This window comes from Manis pentadactyla, chromosome 11, assembly GCF_030020395.1.
Source record: "Manis pentadactyla isolate mManPen7 chromosome 11, mManPen7.hap1, whole genome shotgun sequence".
NCBI lineage: Eukaryota > Metazoa > Chordata > Mammalia > Pholidota > Manidae > Manis > Manis pentadactyla.
The window spans coordinates 111832983-111857333 of record NC_080029.1 but is presented as its reverse complement, the minus strand read 5'-3'; the positions used below and the strand labels follow the sequence as shown (position 1 = coordinate 111857333).

At 39.0% G+C, this 24351-nt stretch overlaps 1 protein-coding gene across 1 annotated transcript in view; it reads left to right on the top strand.

Annotated features, from left to right (window-relative positions):
• The window catches only part of HERC1 (HECT and RLD domain containing E3 ubiquitin protein ligase family member 1), a 211431-nt gene that overhangs the window by 181168 nt on the left and 5912 nt on the right, over positions 1–24351 (top strand). Inside the window, exons 55-76 of the mRNA XM_057488876.1 lie at positions 311–441; positions 1239–1438; positions 1832–1937; positions 3907–4053; positions 4397–4498; positions 5498–5671; positions 6837–7130; positions 8891–8956; positions 9118–9243; positions 10101–10239; positions 11287–11468; positions 12320–12475; positions 13238–13360; positions 14368–14470; positions 15997–16166; positions 17873–18011; positions 19955–20124; positions 21185–21354; positions 21636–21801; positions 22616–22692; positions 23468–23720; positions 24188–24340. Coding sequence (XP_057344859.1) covers positions 311–441; positions 1239–1438; positions 1832–1937; positions 3907–4053; positions 4397–4498; positions 5498–5671; positions 6837–7130; positions 8891–8956; positions 9118–9243; positions 10101–10239; positions 11287–11468; positions 12320–12475; positions 13238–13360; positions 14368–14470; positions 15997–16166; positions 17873–18011; positions 19955–20124; positions 21185–21354; positions 21636–21801; positions 22616–22692; positions 23468–23720; positions 24188–24340 — 3347 coding nt within the window. The remainder of the gene's footprint in view (positions 1–310; positions 442–1238; positions 1439–1831; positions 1938–3906; positions 4054–4396; positions 4499–5497; positions 5672–6836; positions 7131–8890; positions 8957–9117; positions 9244–10100; positions 10240–11286; positions 11469–12319; positions 12476–13237; positions 13361–14367; positions 14471–15996; positions 16167–17872; positions 18012–19954; positions 20125–21184; positions 21355–21635; positions 21802–22615; positions 22693–23467; positions 23721–24187; positions 24341–24351) is intronic.

Below are 24351 nucleotides of genomic sequence, written 5' to 3'. Positions count from 1 at the left end.
AACCTGGTACATTGACTTAAAATCAGCAAGGGAATTCAATACTTGTCTCTCTTTTTCAATAATCACCTGAAAAGAATGAAAATTTTTCAATGAGGTAACCACTTGTCACTTATAGATAACATTTTTAAAGTGTGTTACGTGGAATCCCTGCTGTAACACTAGATTTTGCTTGAATGCATCAAAGAGGTACTTGGAAATTTACTTTCAGTGGTTGCAATAGTTCATATTTGTTGCAAAGTCTCTGTCTTTAAAGTTAGACAAGGATAAATAAGTCTATTTTCACTTTTTCTTTGAATTTTTTTTATGTTAGTATCTGTAACATGCATTGCTTGGTTCAGTGAAGACAGACCATTTGCAGTGGGATATTTTGATGGAAAACTGTTATTGGGAACAAAGGAACCACTTGAGAAAGGAGGCATTGTTCTGATTGATGCACATAAGGTAAAACATCTCTATCAGATGGTTTTTTCTTTGTCTTTACTGAGGTAGTATTGCTTGATATTAGTTTCTTTAAAAATTGTTTTACATCAGTCACTTATGATTTATTGTTTATTCTGTTGTTACACAAAGTCTTTGGACCATGTGTGTACATGGAAAAGTCTATGTAAGAAAGCCGTCAAGCCAAGAAAGAAGTAAAACCAAAACAGTGAAGTAGGAACACCCCCTGTCAAAGTACTTCCCACTAATGCCAGAAATTCCACCTATAAATGATTCCTTTACCTTAAACATAGGTTGCCTGTCCAGATGCTTACAGGGCCATCTAGGCAAGTAGTACAACTGCATGAAGCCAAGTGTGAAGGACAGTTAAAAAAATGTCAAAAGGATGCAATGATGACAACTATATAAACACAAAACATGTTCCAGATTCTCCTAAGTATTCCCTATTTGGGTGTGAAGGGTGCTTTTTTTACATTTTATGTTTCTTCTTTTTCATATTTTAATGGTTGCTAGTCAATAAAAATAACCCAAAAATGTTTAATGAAAGATAACATATCCCTTCTGAGTCTGAATTTCATAATTCACTCATTCAATGCATTTATGAGCTTTGACTGTAGCAAATGTATATGATGTAGACTATATTAAAAGGTGAGTTGGTCTGATGACTGGGAATGATAGGACAGTATCTATGATTTGCATAAAATGTTGATTTCAAAATAATCGAGTAATACAAGTATAGGTCATAAAGTATTTGTGAAGGAAAGATTACTATGATTTTTTTCTTCCCTTGCCATTTTAAGGATACTCTTGTTAGTATGAAGTGGGACCCAACAGGTCATATTCTTATGACATGTGCCAAAGAAGAAAATGTGAAACTGTGGGGGCCTATTTCAGGATGCTGGCGCTGTCTGCATTCACTCTGCCATCCAGCTATTGTAAATGGCATTGCTTGGTGCAGCCTTCCAGGGAAAGGATCCAAGTTGCATTTACTGATGGCTACGTATGTCATAAATTTGTGTGTGTGTGTGTCTTAATTTTTATATTAGTGTAGACTATTACTTACTTGCATTAAATGTGTCTTCTCAGTAATCTTAAACAGTTTTTGCTAGTTACTATCCTTATAATATACAGTACCATAAGATCACCTTAGAAAAATAAGGAGCAATTTTCCAATGTGAAAGCTGGCATGTAATCTCTCTATTTGGATGTGATGTTTTTAGAATATTGGCCCCAGTTGTGTTTCTTATAAAAGATTATAACATACCTACTACTAATACATTTTTTAAAATAATACCATATTATTTCTATAAGGTCTTAATTGATTGGTGTTTGAAAATATTTTTACTACTTTATATTGACATGTTTTGGTTTTATATGATCAATTTTTTTTAAGTGGCTGTCAGAGTGGTTTAGTATGTGTTTGGCATATTCCACAAGATACCACACAGACCAGTGTGACTAGTTCAGAAGGATGTTGGGACCAGGAATCAGTTTGCCAGGTAAATGTTCTGGTGTTTTTGAAGACCTTATTTGAACCCATAGATAGTATATGTTATCAAAGAAATCCTCCCTTAATTATTAAGATACTCACTATTTAGTATCCAAAGGGCAAGATCAAAATGTGAATAATTGTCATACTTGGTGTGCTCTCTAATTAGCTTAATTTTTTATAACTCAAGAGACATCATAATTGCTTGTTAAGCTGAGATACTCAATAAATATTGAGTGGCGATCATTTATGATAATGGATATAATCGACACTACAGAAAGGTCCTAGTTAAGTCTTTGTATAGAGAAATGGGAACATAATAGGAGTACTCTTATGTAAAGTATTCCCTGCTGATATTGGAATTCCACCTATGAAGAATCATCCCTTTACCTTAAATAGAGGTTACAAATCCAGATAGATGCTTACAAGGCCATCTAGGCAAGTAACAAATTCATGATGCTAGGAACTGGAAGATGTGGAGTGAGACTCTCTCTCTCTCTCTCTCTCTCTCTCTCTCTCTCTCTCTCTCTCTCTCTCTCTCTCTCTCTCTCACACACACACACACACACACACACACACACCCCACACACACACACACCCAGAATGTGGAGTGAGACTCTCTCTCTCTCTCTCTCTCTCTCTCTCTCTCACACACACACACACACACACACCCAGAATGTGGAGTGAGACTCTCTCTCTCTCTCTCTCTCTCTCTCACACACACACACACACACACACACACACACACACACACCCCCCACACACACACACACCCCACACACACACACACCCAGAATGTGGAGTGAGACTCTCTCTCTCTCTCTCTCTCTCTCTCTCTCTCTCTCTCTCACACACACACACACACACACACACACACACACACACACACACACACACACACCCACACACACACACCCAGAATGTGGAGTGAGACTCTCTCTCTCTCTCTCTCTCTCTCTCTCTCTCTCTCTCACACACACACACACACACACACACACACACACACACACCCAGAATGTGGAGTGAGACTCTCTCTCTCTCTCTCTCTCTCTCTCTCTCTCTCTCACACACACACACACACACACACACACACACCCAGAAAGGCACAGCTGCCGCAGAGCTAATTATCACCCTCCAGAAATGAGAGCCTATTGTTACCAGTTTGTCTGCTTTAAACACTGGGTGGCCAATCAAATCACATCCCTAAGCTACCAGTTTGCAACCTCTGTTGCTCTCTTTTGTTCATAATACAAATACCCCTGGAAGAAATGTGCTTTATGTCATCTGTATATAAGTAAATACATCTGGTGTTATATTCTGTCATAACTAGAAAGAAGAGTAGGTTAAGGGCAGGGAGAAAGGAGTGAAGAGGGTGGGGTAGATAGCTCACTAATGGGAGGAAAATACCATAGAAGTGGAGGTGAGAGCACTAACACTAAATCTAGTTTGCTCTTTGTGCCAGAGAGTAGCTCTTTGGACAGGCCTTACCTATCTCACTTCTAAAATCTGCAGAGCAAACATGAAATTATACATCATGTGACAGACAAAACCATCAGCTGACAAAAAGAGGCACCTGTTCAAATGGAGCCAACATGTGCTATACACAGATGTTAGAGGCTAAAAATGGAAATTCCCTAAAGCTAAATCTAAGAGTTAAAACATGCATTAAAAAGTAGAAGTTAAAATTTTTCTCTCTTGAGGGATAATTGGAATTTAGAAATGTAGTCATTTCTGTCAATTTGAGGAATAGGCAACTAGCTTAGAAGGGTACCAAAAAAGATGAAACTCAGCTTCAGCAAAGGAGAACAAGAAGATATTTTGATATTTTATTATTTTCTCAGGCTAGCCCTTATGCAAGAGTTGTCCTGCCCTACTCCTATTTTATGCTGAAATATAACATTTCCAAGAATGATTTGTAAGTCTTGAATCAATAAATTATTTTAATTTCAACATATGTTAAAAATAAAAATGAATTTCAGGATCGCTATAGGAAGTCAGCTGGAGCCAAGTGTATTTATCAGCTGCGGGGACACATCACTCCTGTCCGGACTGTTGCCTTTAGTTCTGATGGGTTGGCCCTGGTGTCTGGTGGACTAGGTGGGCTCATGAACATTTGGTCTTTAAGGGTAAGAGTATAGCTGTTATTTTTATCTGAAGAAATGTTTTTACATTAGCTTATACGTAAAAATTAACCCAATCAATCCTAGGATTATTTTTTGTATTAATATCTTGGATACTTAAGGAACTTCTTTCAGGATCCTCTGCTCTTTAATTTTTCTTATTCCTGTATTTTTGAAGTCCTCTAGAAAAGGCCCTAGAAAATTGGGTTGTATGTATGCAATTGGACATTGCCAAATTTAGCTAATGTGTAGATTTTAGAATATGTTTTTGTGATGTGAAGTATAAATTTAAGATGTAAATAATGACTGAGGTTAAGTAATGTGTATTGATAAATACATCTTCTTTTAGGATGGCTCTGTCTTGCAAACTGTAGTGATAGGCTCTGGAGCTATTCAAGCCACGGTATGGATTCCAGATGTTGGGGTAGCTGCTTGCTCAAATAGATCAAAGGTAATTTTGCAGTTACATCGAATCGTGGAGTGTAAGCCTGTAAGATACCTTAGAAATCATAGTCCAAGTATCCAGCAAAACAGAGGAGAAAACTGATATGCAGAGGGATTATTACTTGCCCAAGATAATGCAGCTATTTAGTGGCAAAAGGAAAACTAGAACAAGTCCTCCTGATTTATACTATACCCTAGACTTTGGTGAAAATGCTTAATTATTGAATGACTTCATTTACACTGGAAGTTATAAAGTCGAGTTTGACTTTCTGCCATGCGTTTTGAATAGCACTAAACTGTCTCAAAAGAATTTTCCCTGAAAAAGAGGATCCCCGCAAAGACATTTAATTCAAATACACAAAATGTATCTTGGCCTTCAAATTTAGTGTTATAGTAAAAAATACTAGCCCTGCTGTAATTCATTGATATGATATTATCCCCTACAGTATTGCTTTCATACCCTTAAGAATAGAGCCAATATGTTACTTAGGTTTTTATTTTATGTGGTTAAATGATATTAAAATGGAGCTATCAATCTGCATGAACAGTTCTCCTATAAGTAAAATACAGACTCAGACCCCAGGTGCTCGTGGCCTGCATCAAATGAACCATAGAGCTCAGTTAGAGCCAGAGCACTTCTCTTGCAGAGATAAGAAATACTACTTCCTCTAGTATTTCTGTGGTCATGTCAGACTTTTGAAATACACAAAATACCTTGTCCTTCAAGTCCTGTGAAATAGCAAATAATATCTCTTTAAGAAGAATCAGCTAACAAGGTAGTTAACAAATTTAATGGTTCTTGCTCAGTGGTTTTCACTGAGACAAAACTTAGGATGTTTGTTTTGAAGTTCACAGGCCTTAAAAGTACAGTGGAAAATGTCCAGAAATCAAGTCTTTAATGCAGTTATTGGAAGGAATGTCTCAGATACAACTGGTGGTAGAATTCTCTCTCTTTTAGCTTTTATATAAACAAATATATCATGTGGCATGGTTTATGTCCCATCAGGATGTTTTGGTTGTGAACTGTACGGCAGAATGGGCTGCTGCCAATCACGTTTTAGCAACCTGTAGGACAGCACTGAAGCAGCAGGGTATTCTTGGATTAAACATGGCTCCCTGCATGAGAGCATTTCTGGAGCGGCTTCCCATGATGCTTCAGGAGCAGTATGCCTATGAAAAGGTAACTGATGACACTCCTGCAGATCTGCAGATGATTGCTGCTTTGGAACTTGGATGACAGCTTTGAATTTATCCCTTAAGAGCATAAGGTCTGAGGAAAATAAGGGGGTTATTTGAGCAGAAGCAAATGATGACAAGTCATGCTAAAACAGTTATTCACTAATCCTGAAAGCCTGCTTTTACTTTATTTTAATGGGAGTAAAATTCTATTTTATTCTCTCCAGAACTTAAAATACCTGTGACGCCGAGCATCACCTTCCCTATTCTGATCCATATGTCTATTTTTGTGTTGGGTTTTTCCACCCCCATGTTGAGAGATGGGAGTGGATATGGGTATCAGAGTGAATGTTCTCTGCATCTATCAGGTGAATCCTTGTGGGAAGTTTAGTGGAAGAGCTAAGGCGAAATTGAGTGGGGTCATTAAATATTAGAATGAGGAATGAGGGAATTTGAACCTGTTGCCCAGGCCATGATCTTGCCTGGCCTGTCTTTCAGCCCTCAGTAGTCACTGTGTGTGCCCTGGGGCAGAGCTCTTTGGAGTTTTTTCCTTCTTTTTTGGCCAAGCTGCATTAGTATAATCAGCTGTTATCATACCCCATAATTTCACTGATGCATTTGCCCAGGTTTTCTTTCTGAATCACTCAGTCTCTCTCACAGAGTTGCTCTACTCTATCTAGTGAGGGCCATGGAAGAAGGATCTTCCTTTGATGGCTACTAGGATCCTCTTGGTAAAGGAGGAAATGTGAGAGGGACTGGGTCTCCATGGTTTAGTTATCTTTTGTTTTTCCTTAAATCAAGAAAATCTGTAATGAAAATATCTAGATGCAATGTGATTTCCTAGATTGGATCCTGGAGCAGAAAAGGGGTATTAGTGGGAAAAACAAAGTTCTGTGATTTAGTGAGTTTTGTAACCAATGTTAATTTCTTAGCTTTTATAAATGTACCACAGTTATATAAAATGTTAACATAAGAGGAACTTGGGTTGAAGGATTTAGAGGAATTCTCTGTACTATGTCTGCAACTATCTGTATATCTTAAAGTTATTTTAAAGTAAAAAACTTAAAAAACAAGAAACTAAAAATAAGATTGTAGACTTTCAGAATTCAGTAGGTTAATTTATGTATGGTACAGGCTCTTCAACATAACATCCTTGCATTTTCTCTTAGCCTCATGTGGTTTGTGGTGATCAGCTTGTTCACAGCCCCTATATGCAGTGTCTGGCTTCCCTTGCTGTGGGACTTCATTTGGACCAGCTGTTGTGTAACCCTCCAGTGCCACCACACCATCAGAACTGCCTCCCTGACCCTGCATCCTGGAATCCAAACGAGTGGTCCTGGTTAGAATGTTTCTCAACCACCATAAAAGCTGCTGAAGCCCTGACCAATGGAGCACAGTTTCCACAATCTTTTACTGTTCCTGATCTAGAGCCTGTTCCAGAAGATGAACTTGTACTCCTAATGGTAAGCATAATATGAGCTGCTTTTATATGAAGCTGAGATTGTATCATGGATGTTTAGCAAGTAGCGGACCCTCAGCAAGAATTTGCTAGTTTGAATAGCTAGAAGCATCCCCTTAGATAAACTTAACATACTTTTCTTCCAGATAGTCATTTTCAATCTGATGGCAGGCCTCTGGTGACAGGGATTGATTATATAAGAACTGTGGAGCTGGTAAAACTTGCTGGTTTTCAATGACATTGTCGTATATTTTCCCACTTTTTTGTCCATTGGAGCCTTATTAGTACCTTATTTGTGTGTACTTTAGTACCTTTTCTTTGTCATCTTGGGAGATTTATTCCACATATAGATTCTGAGTTATTGGGCATTCAGTCATGTTTTAATCACCATAGAATAATATGGAAGAGCATTCTAGTTGTCATTTCTCTCTGACTATATTTGAGAGTGTCTAGATGTAAAAACTGTGATGTAGATAAAATGTCTGTGTAAATAGTACAGACCAGCACTTGATCTAACAACCACCTTACTTAGTTAAGATTTGTATGCACAAACATTTGAATATACAAATATAGATGAAATAGAAAACAGACACATGAATTGAGGAAAATTATCTAAATATAGAATATTTAGGAAGTATCCTTCTGAGCCTATTTTCCACAAATCTGTCCATTTTGTAGATGAGGAGACTGAAGCCTAGAAAGATGATGTGACCTGCCCGGAGCAATACAGCAAGTTCCCAGGGGCAGTGGCTCCCGCATGTGACCTTTTGCCTGTAGGTGCTCAGAAAACATGAATGGTTAGCTTTGAGTCACTGTTGTGGTGATGGTAGAGGTAGTTGGTTGTGAAAGTATTGATAATAAAAGGAAATATTAGTAAGGCATTAAAAACAAGTTTGGGATAATCAGAACTGCTCTTATTTTCTCATAATATTTCCAAGTTCTTTCTTGGAAAGAAAACTTAGTTGTTAGAAGACTCAGTTGTTAGTTAAGAACATATAAATCTTTTTTTCCTGCAATTCCTTTTTGTTGCCATATAATTCACTCTTTAAAAATGTACAATTCAATGGATTTTAGTATATTCAGAGTTGTGCAACTATCACCATAATCAATTTTAGAACATTTTCATCACCTTGCCTGCAAAAACAAACCAACCAACGCCTATCAGTCACCATCCCTATTTCCCCACCTACTCCCAGTCTTAGGCGACCACTACTCTACTTTCTGTCTGTAGATTTTCCTATTCTGGACATTTTACATAAATGGAATCATACAATATGTAGTCTTTTATATCTGGCTTCTCTCAGTACAATGTTATCAAGATTCTTCTATGTTGGAGCATACACAGTACTTCATTCCTTCTTATGGCTGAAAAATATTCCACTGCATGGATAAACCATTTTTTTAATTGAAGTATTGTTGATACACAGTGCTTCAGCAGTTACCCACAGTATTAAATCCTCACTCCTCTCTAGTGCAGTTACTATCTATCAACATAGTAGGATGTTACAGAATCATTGACTGTATTCTCCATACTGTACTACTGTCCCCATGACCAATTTATATTGTGATTGTGAATTATTGTGCCCCTTTATCACCTTCACTCTCCCCTCCCCACCCCCACCCCTACCCTCTTCCTCTTGGTAACCACTAGCCCCTTCTCGGTGTCTGTGAACCTGTTACTATTTTATTCCTTCTGTTTTGCTTTGAAGAACAGATAAATCTTAATTAAACAAGATTGATCCTGATGTTTACCTTGTCTTACAGGACAACAGTAAATGGATTAATGGCATGGATGAACAAATTATGTCTTGGGCAACTTCCAGACCTGAGGTCAGTAAAGATGAAGATAAGTATATGGTGATTCTGATTCTAAATGCTTATATGTTTGTGCCCTGATATATTTCATAGAAGGTGACACATGTTTGCTACCTAGAACATACTTATTTGAATGAATGGATAAATCTAATTTTGAGATGATTGTGGTTTTCTAGGACTGGCACCTGGGAGGTAAATGTGATGTCTACCTGTGGGGTGCTGGAAGGCATGGACAGCTGGCAGAAGCTGGAAGAAATGTAATGGTACCTGCAGCAGCTCCCTCATTCTCACAGGCCCAACAGGTAACTGGCAGGGTAAAGAAATGGAGAAGAAACCTGGGGACTGACAATTCTGATGCCCTGCTGTTGATCTGACTGTGGGGTAAAGTTGCTCTATCCCATAGCCTTTTGTGAGGAATGATGAAATGAAGTAATGATCTACAGCCTCCAAATAAAAGCACTTAAGGGTTTTTATCAGACTTAAATTTTGCAGATAAGTTTCTAAATTTTTCTTGCTTTCAAGTGTAATGAGTTATAACATCGTGATGTATTAGGCCTGCCCAGTACATATTTATAGAAGTTAAGATACTCCTATTTATTTATTATTATTAGCTCTTTGGGGTCATAAATTTACCCAAATCTTTAGCCAGATTTCATTGGCATCCCCACTTCTTCTAGTAATCATGGTACTAGATTTGCAAACCCTTCTTGAAGCCACTGCTTTCTTCTCTGTTCTTCTCTGCCTCAGTCCCAGGATACACTACTCTTTCTTGGGTATATCCCCTCCAGTTTCTGCTTCTTGTTGACCTCCAGCCAGTCTTTAATATTTCCCCCACTACCCTTTCTTCTTTCTTCTTTATTTTGTTGTTAATGTCATTATTTAAACTCTACACAATTGGCTGAAATTCCTGTAGATAAAATAACATGGTTCTAAACTATCTTAAATAGTCAGATTATTATTATTAACCTACCTCTCTTGGTTAATTAAGCAGTTTTGTAATAATCAAGAGCTTGTAGGAACCCCATAATTGTATCAAACCTTTCCCTTTAATGAAAAGAATGGATATATGTATCCTAGGTATACATGAAATCATTTTAAATGTTTGCATGTTAAAGGTATGTAATAAAGGATAATTATTTAATTTGTATTTCTATACTAGGTCATATGTGGTCAGAATTGTACTTTTGTCATCCAGGCCAATGGCACAGTGTTGGCATGTGGGGAAGGAAGTTATGGCAGATTAGGACAAGGAAATTCAGATGACCTTCATGTGCTGACAGTTATTTCAGCCTTACAAGGTAAAATTATCCTCAGTTAAAAGCTGGTTAGAAGTTACTGCCCAACTGTAGGGATGTTTGCTTATTTGGAACTTGTCTCAAACCTTTGCTAGATAGTCATATGGGGTTTTCACTTATGTTTAAATTCTCATTTAGGAATGTACAGCCTGATTTCCATGTTTTAAACTATATTATTTTGTAAGTTATTTATCATAACAATACTAGAATTCAGTGATATAAGTAACTGTTGCAAGACCCATGGAAGATTATAAACAAATTTTTGAAAACTGCAAAAGTGTAACTAGGCAACTGTTAATTGCAGTAATGATCATGTATTGTTTCATTAAAATTAAAAATCACTTTATACAGAAGTATGCAAATGTACTAAAGACTCCATGGGCATCTCTGACATCAGAGTTTCCTGTGACTTGGAGAAAATACCTTTGGAAAAACCAATGCAGGAGCCCCTGGCTTATTCTTTAAGTTAACTTTCACTGACTGTAATGCCTGCAGAGAGCAAACAGGGTTTTTTAAGTGAAAACATACAAGTAACAGTGAGTACAGACTAATTCCTGAATAGCTGTAAGCTCTCTCCCTTGAGATCCAAGTGTGAAGAGCACAGCAGTAGGGATGGGAGGGCTGCATTCCTGTGCAAGTCTGCTACACCCTGCCTCTGGGACCTTGTGCAAGCTAGACCTCTTTGTGACTCAGTTTCCCTAAATGTAAAAGTGGTGATGATACTGTTTGCCTCACAGGTTCTGTGTGAAAATAGAAAATGATATAATTCATGTAAAGCTTTTCTTTATAGGAATGGCTAAACATAGTCCTTTAATGACTCTAGCTGCTTCTGTCACCCTCCTCCTCTTCCTTGTCATTGTCATTGTTTTATGTGACTTTTCCTGATTTGTTAGGTTATGACTAAAAATTTGATTTAAAATTAAAGAAATTGTTTTTATTTCTGTAGTGCCATTTTGGTATTTTTGTATGTTAAGAGTATTCTGTAGCAGCTACCAGTAAAAAGGGGAGTTTTAACATCCAGTGACTCTTGGTGGGCTTGTGTTGTTCCAGGTTTTGTGGTGACTCAGCTTGTGACTTCCTGTGGTTCTGATGGGCATTCAATGGCCCTGACTGAAAGTGGTGAGGTCTTCAGCTGGGGTGATGGTGATTATGGCAAACTCGGCCATGGGAACAGTGATAGGCAACGGCGGCCCAGGCAGATCGAGGCCTTACAAGGAGAAGAAGTGGTTCAGGTCAGGCAAGACCTGGATACATTTGCCTTTAAGTAAACATACTAGTTGTTGACTAGGGTTCTCAAATTTAGGTAACAGCAAATGATAGTACAAATACGTTACACAATTATGGTAAGAGATCACTGTTTGGGGTTGTTCAGGTTCATTCTTGAGCTTGTCAGAAGTTTGGGCTTTGGTGTTAGAATGGACAGCCAGCTGGTTGGTCCAGGCTAAGGTGCTCCAGGTCCTCGGAAGAAATAACAGTGGGGTTTAGCCCCACAGTTCTTCCTACCGTGATAAGTGGAAAGTTTTGCCCTCGGCCTGTCATTATTGTTACAAAGGTTGAGTTCGTATGTAACTGCACTTACCTGTGGTGAGCATTTAGTGGTGTACATAGTTGTTGAATCACCATGTTGTACATCTGAAGCCAGTATATCAGCTATGTTCCAATTTTTTAAAAAAAGCAAAGTTAAAAAATTATGGTAAAAAAAAAAAAGATTAAGTTCATATACATTTTCTGAAAAATCAATTAGTGATCTAAAACAATACTGTAAAATTGCATAGCACCTTAGAGTTTACAGAGAATTTCCTCATTCATTATCTCATGTAGTCTAGGTCATCTGTTCACAGCTGAAAAATAGAAACAAGATGTGCTGTTTAGCTTGATCTCCTGAGGATGATGAGGTAGATCAGACTTGGAGGAGCAGAAGGGCCACATGGGCAAATAAAATATATTGGTTTTGAAGATCCTGAGTTGTTGGTGAAGTTTATTTATAAAGTTTGTTACTATATTAATAACCAAAAATGGCTGGTTTCTTTCTTTCTTAGTATATCTTCTTCTTAATTATTTTTCTCCTTGGTTCTGCCTATAGATGTCTTGTGGCTTCAAGCATTCAGCCGTGGTAACTTCAGATGGCAAACTGTTTACCTTTGGGAATGGTGACTACGGTCGTCTGGGTCTTGGGAACACCTCTAACAAAAAACTTCCGGAGAGAGTGACTGCCCTGGAGGGATATCAGATTGGAGAGGCACGGAATAAGTCAAATAATGCGTTCTGTCTGATCATGGTTTCTTATTTCCTCTGTGTGCGCTTAGACGTTGTCCTCTCAGGAAGACCAGAATCACCAGTTGTACTTATCTTCATGTACATTTTGTTTGGCCTAATGGATAGTTTTTCATTTTTTCCCCAATGTGAAAATTCACACTGTAAGTCAGTATGTTTGTTTGTCATATTTGACAAACAAATGAAAGCCTTAATTCAGGATATTTTAAAATTCCTGCCTACAACACAACTAGACATAAAACCTTTTAACAATACATATTTTTGTGACTCCTGTCCAGTAGCCTGGAAGCAGATGCTGAATTGCAGCATCATTGGTAGCTACTGCTTCTAAATAATAATTGTCCCTGTCCTGTGCACACTATCTTTTAACAAGGAAATGAGATATTTTTATCTTTCTCTGTATCATTCCTTAGACTGTCTCTGGTGTCGATGAGTATTTTTGAGTCATATGTACTTTTTCCTATCTTTTGTGCTGTCTGGTTCTGATATTCAAATATCACAAATATTTGAAGGATTTCACTTTGAAGAAAAATTAGTTTTTTGTGGACATGAGGAATTTTTTCTTGTTGACACATTTTAATTAACATGCATAGAAAACCCTGAAAACATTAAAAATATTTCGAACATAGACAGGTTTTTCACTGAAGTGGAAAAAAGGATCCTAGAAACAGGTATTAAGGTTTAGGCATTATGATTTGCCTTACTGAACACCCTGTTATTCCTCCAGGTGGCTTGTGGCTTAAACCATACTTTGGCAGTATCAGCAGATGGCTCCATGGTGTGGGCTTTTGGAGATGGTGACTATGGGAAACTTGGCTTGGGAAATTCTACTGCAAAATCTTCACCTCAGGTCAGTTTGTCTTTATGGTTCCAGACAATGTAATTTTCGTCTATGTCAGTACTTCTTTTTAGTTGGAAATAAGTTACCTTTACCAGTTTGGGTAATTCATAGTGAAGTTTAGAAACTTCTGTTGCTTATCCTTAAATGTTCAGTATTCCAGATCTTGATTTTAAATAAGCCATTAATTGCTAAACTGGATGTAAAAATTCAGCAAGTAAAAGCCTCTGTCTCTGTAAACAGGCTGAACAATGTAGGACAACTTCCCATGTAGAGAAAAAGTAGTTGCAAACATATCTCTAGGGTGTTTTATGGCGGGACCATGAACAATCTTGTAACCCTCTTCTTGCAGTTGCCGTTTCAGCTTATTATTACCACTGAACCTCCTTTTAAAAAATAATAGAAAGGAAATCCAAGCATATAAGCAAATAAATATGAAACTATTATTAACATTATTCTTAGATTTCTTGGTTCTGCCGAAGACCTCCTGCACATTTATTTTATGTGGGTTTTTCTAACACATGTAACAAGCACATGATTTACAGATACTCAGTTTACATTCATCTCCAAATTCACTATGATATATAGCCTATGACAAGTTGATAGCTAGGCTGATGAATATTCAGCTAGGGATACAGGAGCCCTCTCTGGGGAACACATAAAGCAGTTATTGTCACATCTGAAGGCAGGAAAGGTCTAACTGGGAGCAGCCCATGGTTTTGCAGGGGTCTTTAAAAAGCCATAGGATTCTCTTTGGTCTGTGTCACCTGGAAACATGGGGTCCTGGGGATTTTAAAGGCCCCTGCTCCCTCATATTCCTTCCCCCCCCCCAGTTCAGGTAGTTTGTAGAGCAGTATGAGGAAATAACATTTCGGAGTGTGGATTTGGGTGGAAGCAGGTAGATGACTATTAGTATTTTTATTGGAAGATAATCCTTGAATTTAGACATGCCAGTAGGCAAATTCAGGAGTGCTTTTATTTACCTTTTTATAGTATGTACCTGACACTTTTTATTGCAGAAAGTTGATGTCCTTTGTGGAATTGGAATAAAAAAGGTTGCTTGTGGAACTCAGTTTTCTGTTGCATTGACCAAAGATGGTCATGTGTATACCTTTGGTCAAGGTAAGACGTTTTCCAAGCATTACATTGCTTATTTTGTATACACATGTGTTATAGAAACATCTGCCTGCCTCTTTTATGGAATGTGCTCTAAATTGAGTCATTTTTTTGTTCTGGGTGATGAGTGGCCACTAATGACCTTCATTCACAAGCTACTTGCTGTTCTGTTCCTCTCTCATGAACTATGAACTGTGTCCTAAGGATAAACTCTCCTCCCCATTGATACCCCTCATTCCAGAGCACTCTTGCTAGAAGAGTTCATGCCAAAGCCCTTCCCCTCCTCTTTTCTGCTGCATCTGCCGTGCTGCTGCAAACACTGCCTTGATCACCAGAGCTCCTCTGGGTCCTGCGTCACTCCCTAGCCCTTCCAGGGACTAGGCATTCAGGTCTCAAATCTTGTGTAGGTTCATAATCCAAGCATCCACAGTAGGATTCTCTGGCAGTATATTCACTTTCTTAAGTGGAACTCCTTGGCAAGTTGTAGTGCCTGAGACGTGTGTGGGAAAGAAATAATCCGTAAGTGAAGTTTCTAGTCTTGGAAGAACAGATGCCTCTGGACTGAGGACAGGATGGTGGTTTGGGGGAAAGAGGTGAGGAACTTAAGTTTTAGTCATCCTGAATTGGGACCATAGACTCTAGATAAATGTATGGAGATCCCTGGCAAGTTACCAGGGATTTGTATCTGGAACTCCTGAGATATTGATTATAGAGGTGGAGGTTTGCATAATGGTAGTAATTAAAGCTGTCTTAATAGGCCCTAAGAAATGCTGGGAGAGAATATAAAATGAAAGAAGAAGAGGGTAGGATTCTAGGGAATGTGAGAGAAGGGCAGTTGAGCACAGGAAGAGGACTTAGGTGAATTGGCTTTGAAAGGAATAGAGAGAGAGGTAACCAGGGAGCCAAGATAGTACGGTCTCTGAGGGGCAGGAGAAGCTGAGGCCACGTTACCAGGTTGTGTGGAAATCCGGGGACTGGAGCTTGAGAAGAAACTGATGCATTAGGCAGTTAGGAGCTGCCTCATGGCTTTGGAGAGAACCATTTCAGTGTCGTGGTAAGAATGGAAGTTAGGCTACAGAAGGTGGCCCAGCCAAACAGGCCTAGAGGATGTGGAACAGCAGAGTTGGCTTGCACTTTGGAGAAGTTTGGCAGTAAAAGTAAGGGGAGAGGGAAGTTTGAGGATGAGACAGATTGGCGTCTTTCTAAGAATTCAAGAACTTTAGGGCCTTTGTGAACTTATGTGGCAGTCCTCTCAAATACGAGGATTCTGGAGGTGCCTCTTCGTTTGAAATAAGCTACTAATTTTAGATTTTATTTTATTTATTTTTAGGACTATGGAGACTGTGACATTTTTCAAAGAAACAGTTTCAAACTTTATTCACGCAGAAGCCAGTTTACCTCACCAGAATAGCAGCTTTTCCCAATAGTTATACATGTTATTGCCATTCCACCATAAAATTTCTTTGATTCATTAGGAAACAAAAAAGGACTGTCATGTGCCATTCGTATGTTTCCTCTTGCTATTTTTTCAGATCGCTTGATAGGCTTGCCAGAGGGTCGTGCTCGTAATCACAATCGACCACAGCAAATCCCTGTCCTGGCTGGAGTGGTCATTGAAGACGTAGCAGTGGGAGCTGAGCACACACTTGCTTTGGCATCAAATGGAGATGTATATGCCTGGGGGAGCAATTCAGAAGGGCAGGTAAATATTTATCTCACTTGCTGCTCTCTCATATTCTAGTAATCTGATGGTGTTCCTCATTTGGGAAAGGGATAAGCTAGGAAACTCATAATAACTACCACAGTGCCTCAAGCACATCACTTTGGCACGGGACTATTTTGTGAGTCCAGTTGTTCATATCTCTTGATTGTGGCCAAGTAAGTATACCATGGTTTAAAAAAAAAAAAATCTGACAGTAGAGCAAAGTGATGAAGGAGATTAACTGAGTATAATTGACCCTGACTGGATTTGAACTGCATGGATCCACTTACACAGATTCTTTTCAATAAATATATTGGAAAATTGTTTTGGAGATCTGCAACAATTTAAAAGAACATTTTCTTTTCTCTAGCTTACTTTATTGTAAAAATACTGTATATGATACATATAACATACAAAATGTGTGTTAATCGACTATTTATGTTATAGATAAGGCTTCCAGTCAATAGTAAACTATTACTAGTTAAGTTTTAGAAGTCAAAAGTTATAAGCAGATTTTCAACTGTTTAGGGTTGTGTGTTGGTGCCCCTAATTCCTGCATTTTTCAAGAGTCAACTGTATATGTATGTGTCGACACATATAAGTGCCTGGCATATAGAAAGCAGCACTTTCTAAGTATTTGCTGCTATCATCATCATCATCAATCATTTTTGCTATGGTGATACATGAGATTAGGCCCTAGGAGCATCAGTTGATCTGGGAAATTGAAAGAATGAGACAACAATACTTTCATATTTTATAACATGAGGGTGTGCAAAGTATATTTGTGTTTGTGCAGGAAGTCTTTGTCACCCCCATTATACAAAAGAGTAAACATCTTCTGAGTGGTTGAGAGGAGACTCAAGAGGTTGATATGTTTAACCTACCCTATATATGACAGAGGGATAGACTTTAGGGGGAGATTTCTGAGATGCCTGTTACTTATACAGTGGCTTTAGGCTCCACATATTAGAACCACATCCCCTTCCTCCATAAATCCTGTCTGGATCCCTCTGCCTCTAGACCAGGGCCCCTCAGGTTCAACCTCTGTATTCATAGTAGCCCCAACTTGGCTTTGTGGTCTCCTTATCACTATATTAATAGATGACAAAGCTGCTCATTTTTGTGGTTGCACACTGTTTTAATGAGAGGAAGGTTGATACTGAAGACACCTTTGGGAGGTCCCTGGTAGGGCCTTGACATGATTCTCCCTAATGATGTTGAGGTGCTTAGCTGCTGAAATACTGGGTGTTCCAGTCAGACCTAAGAACAGGATCTGGTGATGAGAACTTGCTTCTGTATATGTTTTCATAATTGTTATTTATTGTTAGATAGTCAATCCATGTTAAAAATCAGAAGTCACTGTGTTTCAAGTAAAAAGCTCTATAGATCATTCTGTTATTTTTTTTTAACTTTCCAAGAATTTATTTCCTCTCCAGAAGTGGAATCCAAGAATGTGTTCAGCCACTAAGATTCATCTGCTAGACTTGGAATGGCCTTATTGCTTTCTAGTTTTTAGGAAACAGTGTGAGCTGTGAAGACCATCCTAATAGAAAAAAATCAGAATTAATTTCAGTATTTTAACACTGTTACTTCATACAGATATTAACTTATTCATATTTGTTACCATCTAAGACAAATTTCACCATCTTGGCTTCCTCTCTTCCACTTTCTAACTGAATCTCTATGTATTTGTAATTTGTTCCCAGCTTGGCTTAGGCCACACCAATCACATTCGAGAACCTACCCTGGTAACAGTTCTGCAAGGGAAAAACATCCGGCAGATCTCAGCTGGCCGCTGCCACAGTGCAGCCTGGACTGCACCATCTGTCCCACCAAGAGCACCAGGTAAGGGTTGAAATACCCAGGCTTCTGCAGCTTCTCTCTCAGCAGTACCCAGCTGCACTGTCTGCTTGCCAGTTTCAAACTGCATCCAGGCATCATTCTGAAACCATCAAACCTTCTCCCATTCTTTGTTATTGGCAGTGTAAATACTTCCATAGCAAGTGATTCTCCTGCAGACTTACTTACGAAGCAGTAACATATCCAAAAGAAGAAAACATATGTAGGCAAACAAAAATGTATAATTTTAGAGGAGCAACTAAGTATTTTTGTTGTTGTTATAAAAGAAGTGATGAATTGTAGCTTTCTAAGGCTTACTGTTATCAGTAAAGATTAAAAGCCCTAAGACCATTTGTCAAATTCTTCACGTCAGGTAACCATTTGAGATGTGATGGTGTCTGTGCATTGGCTCAGCAAAAAAAAACTGTTGCCATTTTACTCAGTGTGTAGCAGGATTTATAGGCTGTTTTTACCTTTTTGTAGTTTCTTTTCCTTTTAATTGATGATGAAATCCTTATAGACTGACAAAAAGATGTAAAGAAAATAAGATGCATATTTGTGTACTTAGCATCCTCCTGTGCACTCTGCCAGACTGGATCCATCTTCCATTCCTCACAAACGTACTATTGCCTTAAGTGTGGCACTTACCCCTTCTTAGGCATGTCTTCAAATATGGGCTGTTTCTTTCCCAGGGCCTCACGCTCTTTCTTTCTACCATCCTCTGGTGTCTAAGGCATTAGAATTTCCCTGAAATGACCTTCTGTCTGGGAGCTCAACATTCTTTTTTCCCTTTTGCTAACCTCTGTACTTCTTAGCCACAGACCCTTGGGAAAGACTCCCCATAGAGATTTTTTTCTCTTAGATACCCTGAGGGAGCAAGGAAGGATTGCCAAGTAGATTCCAAACAAGCAGGCAATGGTTTCTCATGAACAAAGTCCAGAATGAACAGTGCCACCCACACACTGACAATTTTAGGTACTTAGGGGCCTCTTCAGCTTCCAGAGGGAGTCGTTTCTACTTCAGGACTATACAGTGTGGTGGTTAAAGGTTCAAATCCTGGAACCACATTGCCTACATTGAATCCTGACTTCTCCACTTAAGAGCTGAGTGATCTTGAGATTCAGTTTTCTTATCTGTAAAAATGAGGGTAATAATCGTAAAGAGCTACAGGAGTAAATGATTCAATTTGTGTGAAGCTCTTAGAGTAGTGCCAGGCACATAGAAGTACTCAGAAAATGTTAGCTTTTATTAATAGTAATGAAATACCTCTGGAAATTAAGCTGTATAAACCTTCATTTACAGGAAACTCCATTAAGTTGAGTATCTTGTTTTTACTCCTTTGTGTGTTTATAAGAGTTTACCATGAATACAGTCTTTGTAGTCTTTGCTTCTACAGAGCTTATTCTTACAGTAAAAAGCTTTCATGACTCATGTACCCATATCTTTCATTCTGTCATGGTCACTTTCTGTCAGATCCCTAGTGAATGTGGGAAGTGGCTCTGCTAAGTTATACCCATTTCCATTTTCCAGAACTACCTACCTGGTCCTGGCCCACACCTTCTGTTATTTGGAAGATGATAATTATTGAATATGAAGGAAGAATTTGTTTTTTCTTTGTGTGTGTGTGTGTGTGTGTGTGTGTGTGTGTGTGTGTGATGGAATTGTTTTAAGTCCCATGGTTAAAAGGGAAACTAAGGAGAAATAATGATAAATAAAAAAGATGTTTTAAAAACCAACACAAGTGTATCAGAAATTTAAGATGAATTGATGGATAGAGGAATTGATAAATATGTGATAAAGCAAATGTAGCAAAATATTAATTAGAATTTAGATGGTGGGGATGGATGTTCATTGTACACTTATCTCAGTTTCTCTGTGTGTTTGAAAATTTGCAAAGCGCTAAAAGTAATCCATTTTCCTTTACAAGTGTCTGTTTGCTCCCTGAGCAGGTGTGTCAGTCCCACTGCAGCTGGGCCTGCCCGATGCAGTGCCTCCCCAGTACGGGCTACTGAGGGACGTGAGCATTCACACCGCACGGGCCAGGCTCCGGCTGCTTTACCACTTCTCTGACCTCATGTACTCGTCCTGGAGGCTACTGAACCTCAGCCCCAACAACCAGGTAACATGCTGGCTTGGGAAGCAGTGCCTGGGATGTGCTCATTCGTCCTTGGGCCTTTCTCTCAGCCTTTGGAAAATTCTTCCCTTTTTACTCTGAGGATACAAGAGATGTAGCAAAGGCAACAACTCTGTTCCCATTTTATTGCTGGTTTAGGGACAGTCCAGATACTGATAATCGTCTGCTAGACACAAAGTAGTCTTCTGTGTTTTTGTTTGTCTAAAGCTCAAGAACATATGAATGGCTAAGCTTGTATTTTCTACAAATCCAATATATGATTTCAAAGCTTAAGTACTCAAAGGTGTTAGCAAGGTGGTTCTATTAGTGAGACTGAGACATTTAGGGGCCTTCTTACTCTGCTTACAAACAAGCATTCTGGGTCCTATGGAGGGGTAGGTTAGAGAGATAAAGGAAATTTGATTCATATGACTGTCTTTGTAGGACACTAGTAATTTAGAATGAAAGCAAACTGGCTATGTGTGTTTGTTTAATGTGTAGGCATGCCTGCCAAAATACATATCAGCTTCTAAAACTTAGTCAAAAATTATTTGGAAAACCAGTCATGGAGCATATGAGAGATTTAACAAATCATTGTTAGAAATAAGTGATCAGCAAACCAACAGGATACTGTGCAGCACTAGGCAGGATTTTAGCAAACTGATTAGCAGGGGAAATGTTTATGACACAAAGTTAAGTGAGAAAAGCTGAGGGGAGAATTGTGTGAATGGTAGGATCTCACCAATGGGAGAACTGTATGTGTACACACACGGAAGGGAACGGGAAGGAAATAGATGAAAGTGTTAATGGGGCCATCTCCATATGGTATGATTATTGATGCTTTCATTTGTATTCATGTGTGTGTCCTTTTTTGTATTTTCCAAGTTTTTAAAAACAATAATCATGTATTTTTTAGAAAAACTATTTTTAAAAAGTTACTAATACACAGGTGTATGCTTTTAAAGTGCATTTCAAAAAAGAATAAGGTTCTAAAAGTGAGGAATGTTATTTCTCTTAAGCTTTGGACTATACTATTTCTGGTAGATAAGCTTTCTTTCTCTTACAGAATGGTACATCTCATTATAATGCTGGGACATGGGGCATTGTACAGGGACAGCTTCGGCCTTTGTTAGCCCCAAGAGTCTACACCCTCCCGATGGTGCGCTCCATAGGGAAAACCATGGTTCAAGGCAAAAACTATGGGCCTCAAATTACTGTAAAGAGGATATCAACCAGGTTAGCATACGTGTGTATGTCTCACTAACTACTAGCATTTTTTTTAGATGAACATTTTTACTACCTGGTGTCTGTGAGCCCTGGCTTCCTCCTTTGTAAATACAGGATAGCAGTACTTAAATTCGTTCCCAGTGTGGTCACGGTGGGCCTAGCACAGGGCTTAGCTGTTGTTGAGCTGGCCTATTCGTTCACTGATGGGAAGATATCTTCTAGTGACCTTTGTGGTGACTTGGGGAAGTTGGTGAGAGCTGTAGTTCATTCTGTTTTCCCTTCTTTTAAAGAGGACGGAAGTGTAAGCCTATCTTCGTCCAAATAGCAAGACAAGTAGTTAAACTGAATGCATCAGACCTCCGTCTGCCCTCCCGAGCGTGGAAGGTTAAGCTGGTTGGAGAGGGGGCTGATGACGCTGGAGGAGTGTTTGATGACACAATCACAGAGATGTGCCAGGTATATTAGTATACAGTTCCCAGATGAGTTGTCTGCTCAGCTGGTGGCTATTTTACTCTTTCCTGTGATTACTCTGTCTGGCATGTTTTTATAAATGTAGCCAGGTTGCATTTGTGACACATATAAAATCATGCTTGTAATGATGTATAGGTGAATTATAACAAGGGTTTATGAAATGCTTTGTTAAGATACTTTACCAAATAATTGTCAGTGCTTAGCCATCTACCAGTGACTCACCATTTGTTGTGCTATCATATTGGCAGAGGAAACAGTGACACATATTTACATTTATGTAACAGACAAATCCAGGACCACCCATATGCTCCACTTTATTCTGATGTTTTAGAACAAAGTATAACTGCCAGGCTCCAGGGAATTAGAGAAAAAGTCGGAAGAGTTTGGACCAGTTCTTATAAGATCTACAGTGGCAGCTTTGCTTCCAGAACAGCTCTGACCTTCCCAGCTTTGCCTAGTGTCAGGATTTTTCTGATAAGTCCTGGAACTGAAGTAACACTTTGCTCTCGTGTATTCAGTCTATTTGAATACCACTGTCTTCTGCTCACAGTTACCATAACTCCTGCCCTGGATTGACTTTTTCATCTTAGTTCTGCATATAGCAGGGTATTCTCTACATGGGGAGTTCCTCATTTCATTTTAAACTGAAACCACAAAAAAATTATAAAGATGTCTGATTGTCACATTGCATTATAAATTCAAGATATTCTCTTTTCAGTATGATCTTTAATGGGATTGGTTCATTCTCTTGAGGCATTGATTGTCATTTCCTGAAGAATTGTTTGTTTTTTTTCTATAGGAACTTGAAACTGGTATTGTTGACCTTCTTATACCCTCTCCCAATGCTACTGCAGAAGTGGGCTACAATAGGGACAGGTAAGCAATCAGCAAGTGTTTATTGAATAACAGTCTATAATAAAGATGGTGATGATAGCCCACAGTTACTGAGTGATGTGCCAGGCACTGTTCTAGTGCTTTCCATGTATTATCCCACTGAGTCTTCATTATAACCCAAAGAGTAGGAACTGTTGTTATTCCCTTTTCACAGATAAGGAAACAGGCTTCCATCAAGACATGCTATTTGTAATGGGAACAACTCAGTGATAATATAGAGGGGTCAAGGAAAGTCAGATTTGTAATGAAACCTGATGATTCCTGTGTTTCTGAAGGCGCACATGGCTTCCCCTCAAGGACTTCTCTGCATCAGAATTCATTAAAAAGCTTTGATATGCCATCAAGTCACAGCACTTAGTATTTGCAATTATACATTACTCCTGTATTTTTTTGAATTTTGGATCTTGCCTCATGGACTTGTAAATGATAAATGAAATGATTTTAGGATATAGGGCATCCTGGAGCAGGCACCTTAGGAGTAGTAGATCAGTCACTTCCCCTTTTATGGTTTTTCTAAAAGTAGTTCAAGATATGGTCCCTGTGCTATCTAACACCGCAGCCACAGGCTGTTGAACACTCAGACTGGTTAGAGTAACTGAATAACTGAATTTTAAAGTTCATTTAAATAGCCACAGGTGACTAGTGACTACTGTACTGGACAGCACAGGTCTGGACTAATGCTGTAGTTGTTTGGTAACTTATTTCTAATGGGAATAAGGATGTAGTTCTGTTTGAAATATTTTCTTTAATTCTACAGGTTCCTTTTTAACCCCTCCGCCTGCCTTGATGAGCACCTAATGCAGTTTAAGTTCTTGGGAATTTTAATGGGCGTTGCCATTCGCACAAAGAAGCCTCTGGACCTCCACTTGGCGCCTCTGGTGTGGAAGCAGCTGTGCTGTGTCCCACTCAGCCTGGAAGACCTGGAGGAGGTGGACCTGCTCTGTGTGCAGACTCTCAACAGCATTCTTCACATTGAAGACAGTGGGATTACTGAGGAGAGTTTCCATGAGGTAAATCCTGGCCTGTCCATGTTTTTGCTGATGTTGGCTAGAATTTTTCTGTGTCAAATTCAGCTATGGCCTTCCACCGGCTGAACCTTAGCGTGCGCCGTGGCTGCCACTGGTAGGCCAACCCCGCAGTGTAGTAGCTCCAGCACCCAGCTGCTCTGTCCGTCCCCTTCCCCCATTCCTTGTCTGTTGGAATGGAGGACTGAGGGAGCCACGGCAGAGAGGGAGGCCCTCAGTGGCCAGACTTCATCAAACCTGGTTTGCGGGAATTAAAATTCAGGCTCATTTTTAACTACAGCCAGATGAGTGAGCACATTCCCTGCTGATCAAGCAGCCTGAGCAGCTTTCTCCACTGTCTTGTTTTCATCCTTACAAATCTTGATGTTGCTACTGTTTTGGTATATTTTGTGTGTGTAATGTGCTTTTTGTTATTTCTAGCATGAGGTAAAATTTTTTTTTCCTATCCTTAGATGATTCCTCTCGATTCTTTTGTTGGCCAAAGTGCTGATGGCAAGATGGTTCCCATAATCCCTGGTGGAAATAGTATCCCACTCACATTTTCCAACCGAAAGGAGTATGTGGAGAGGGCTATTGAATATCGACTTCATGAGATGGACAGACAGGTGAGATGAAA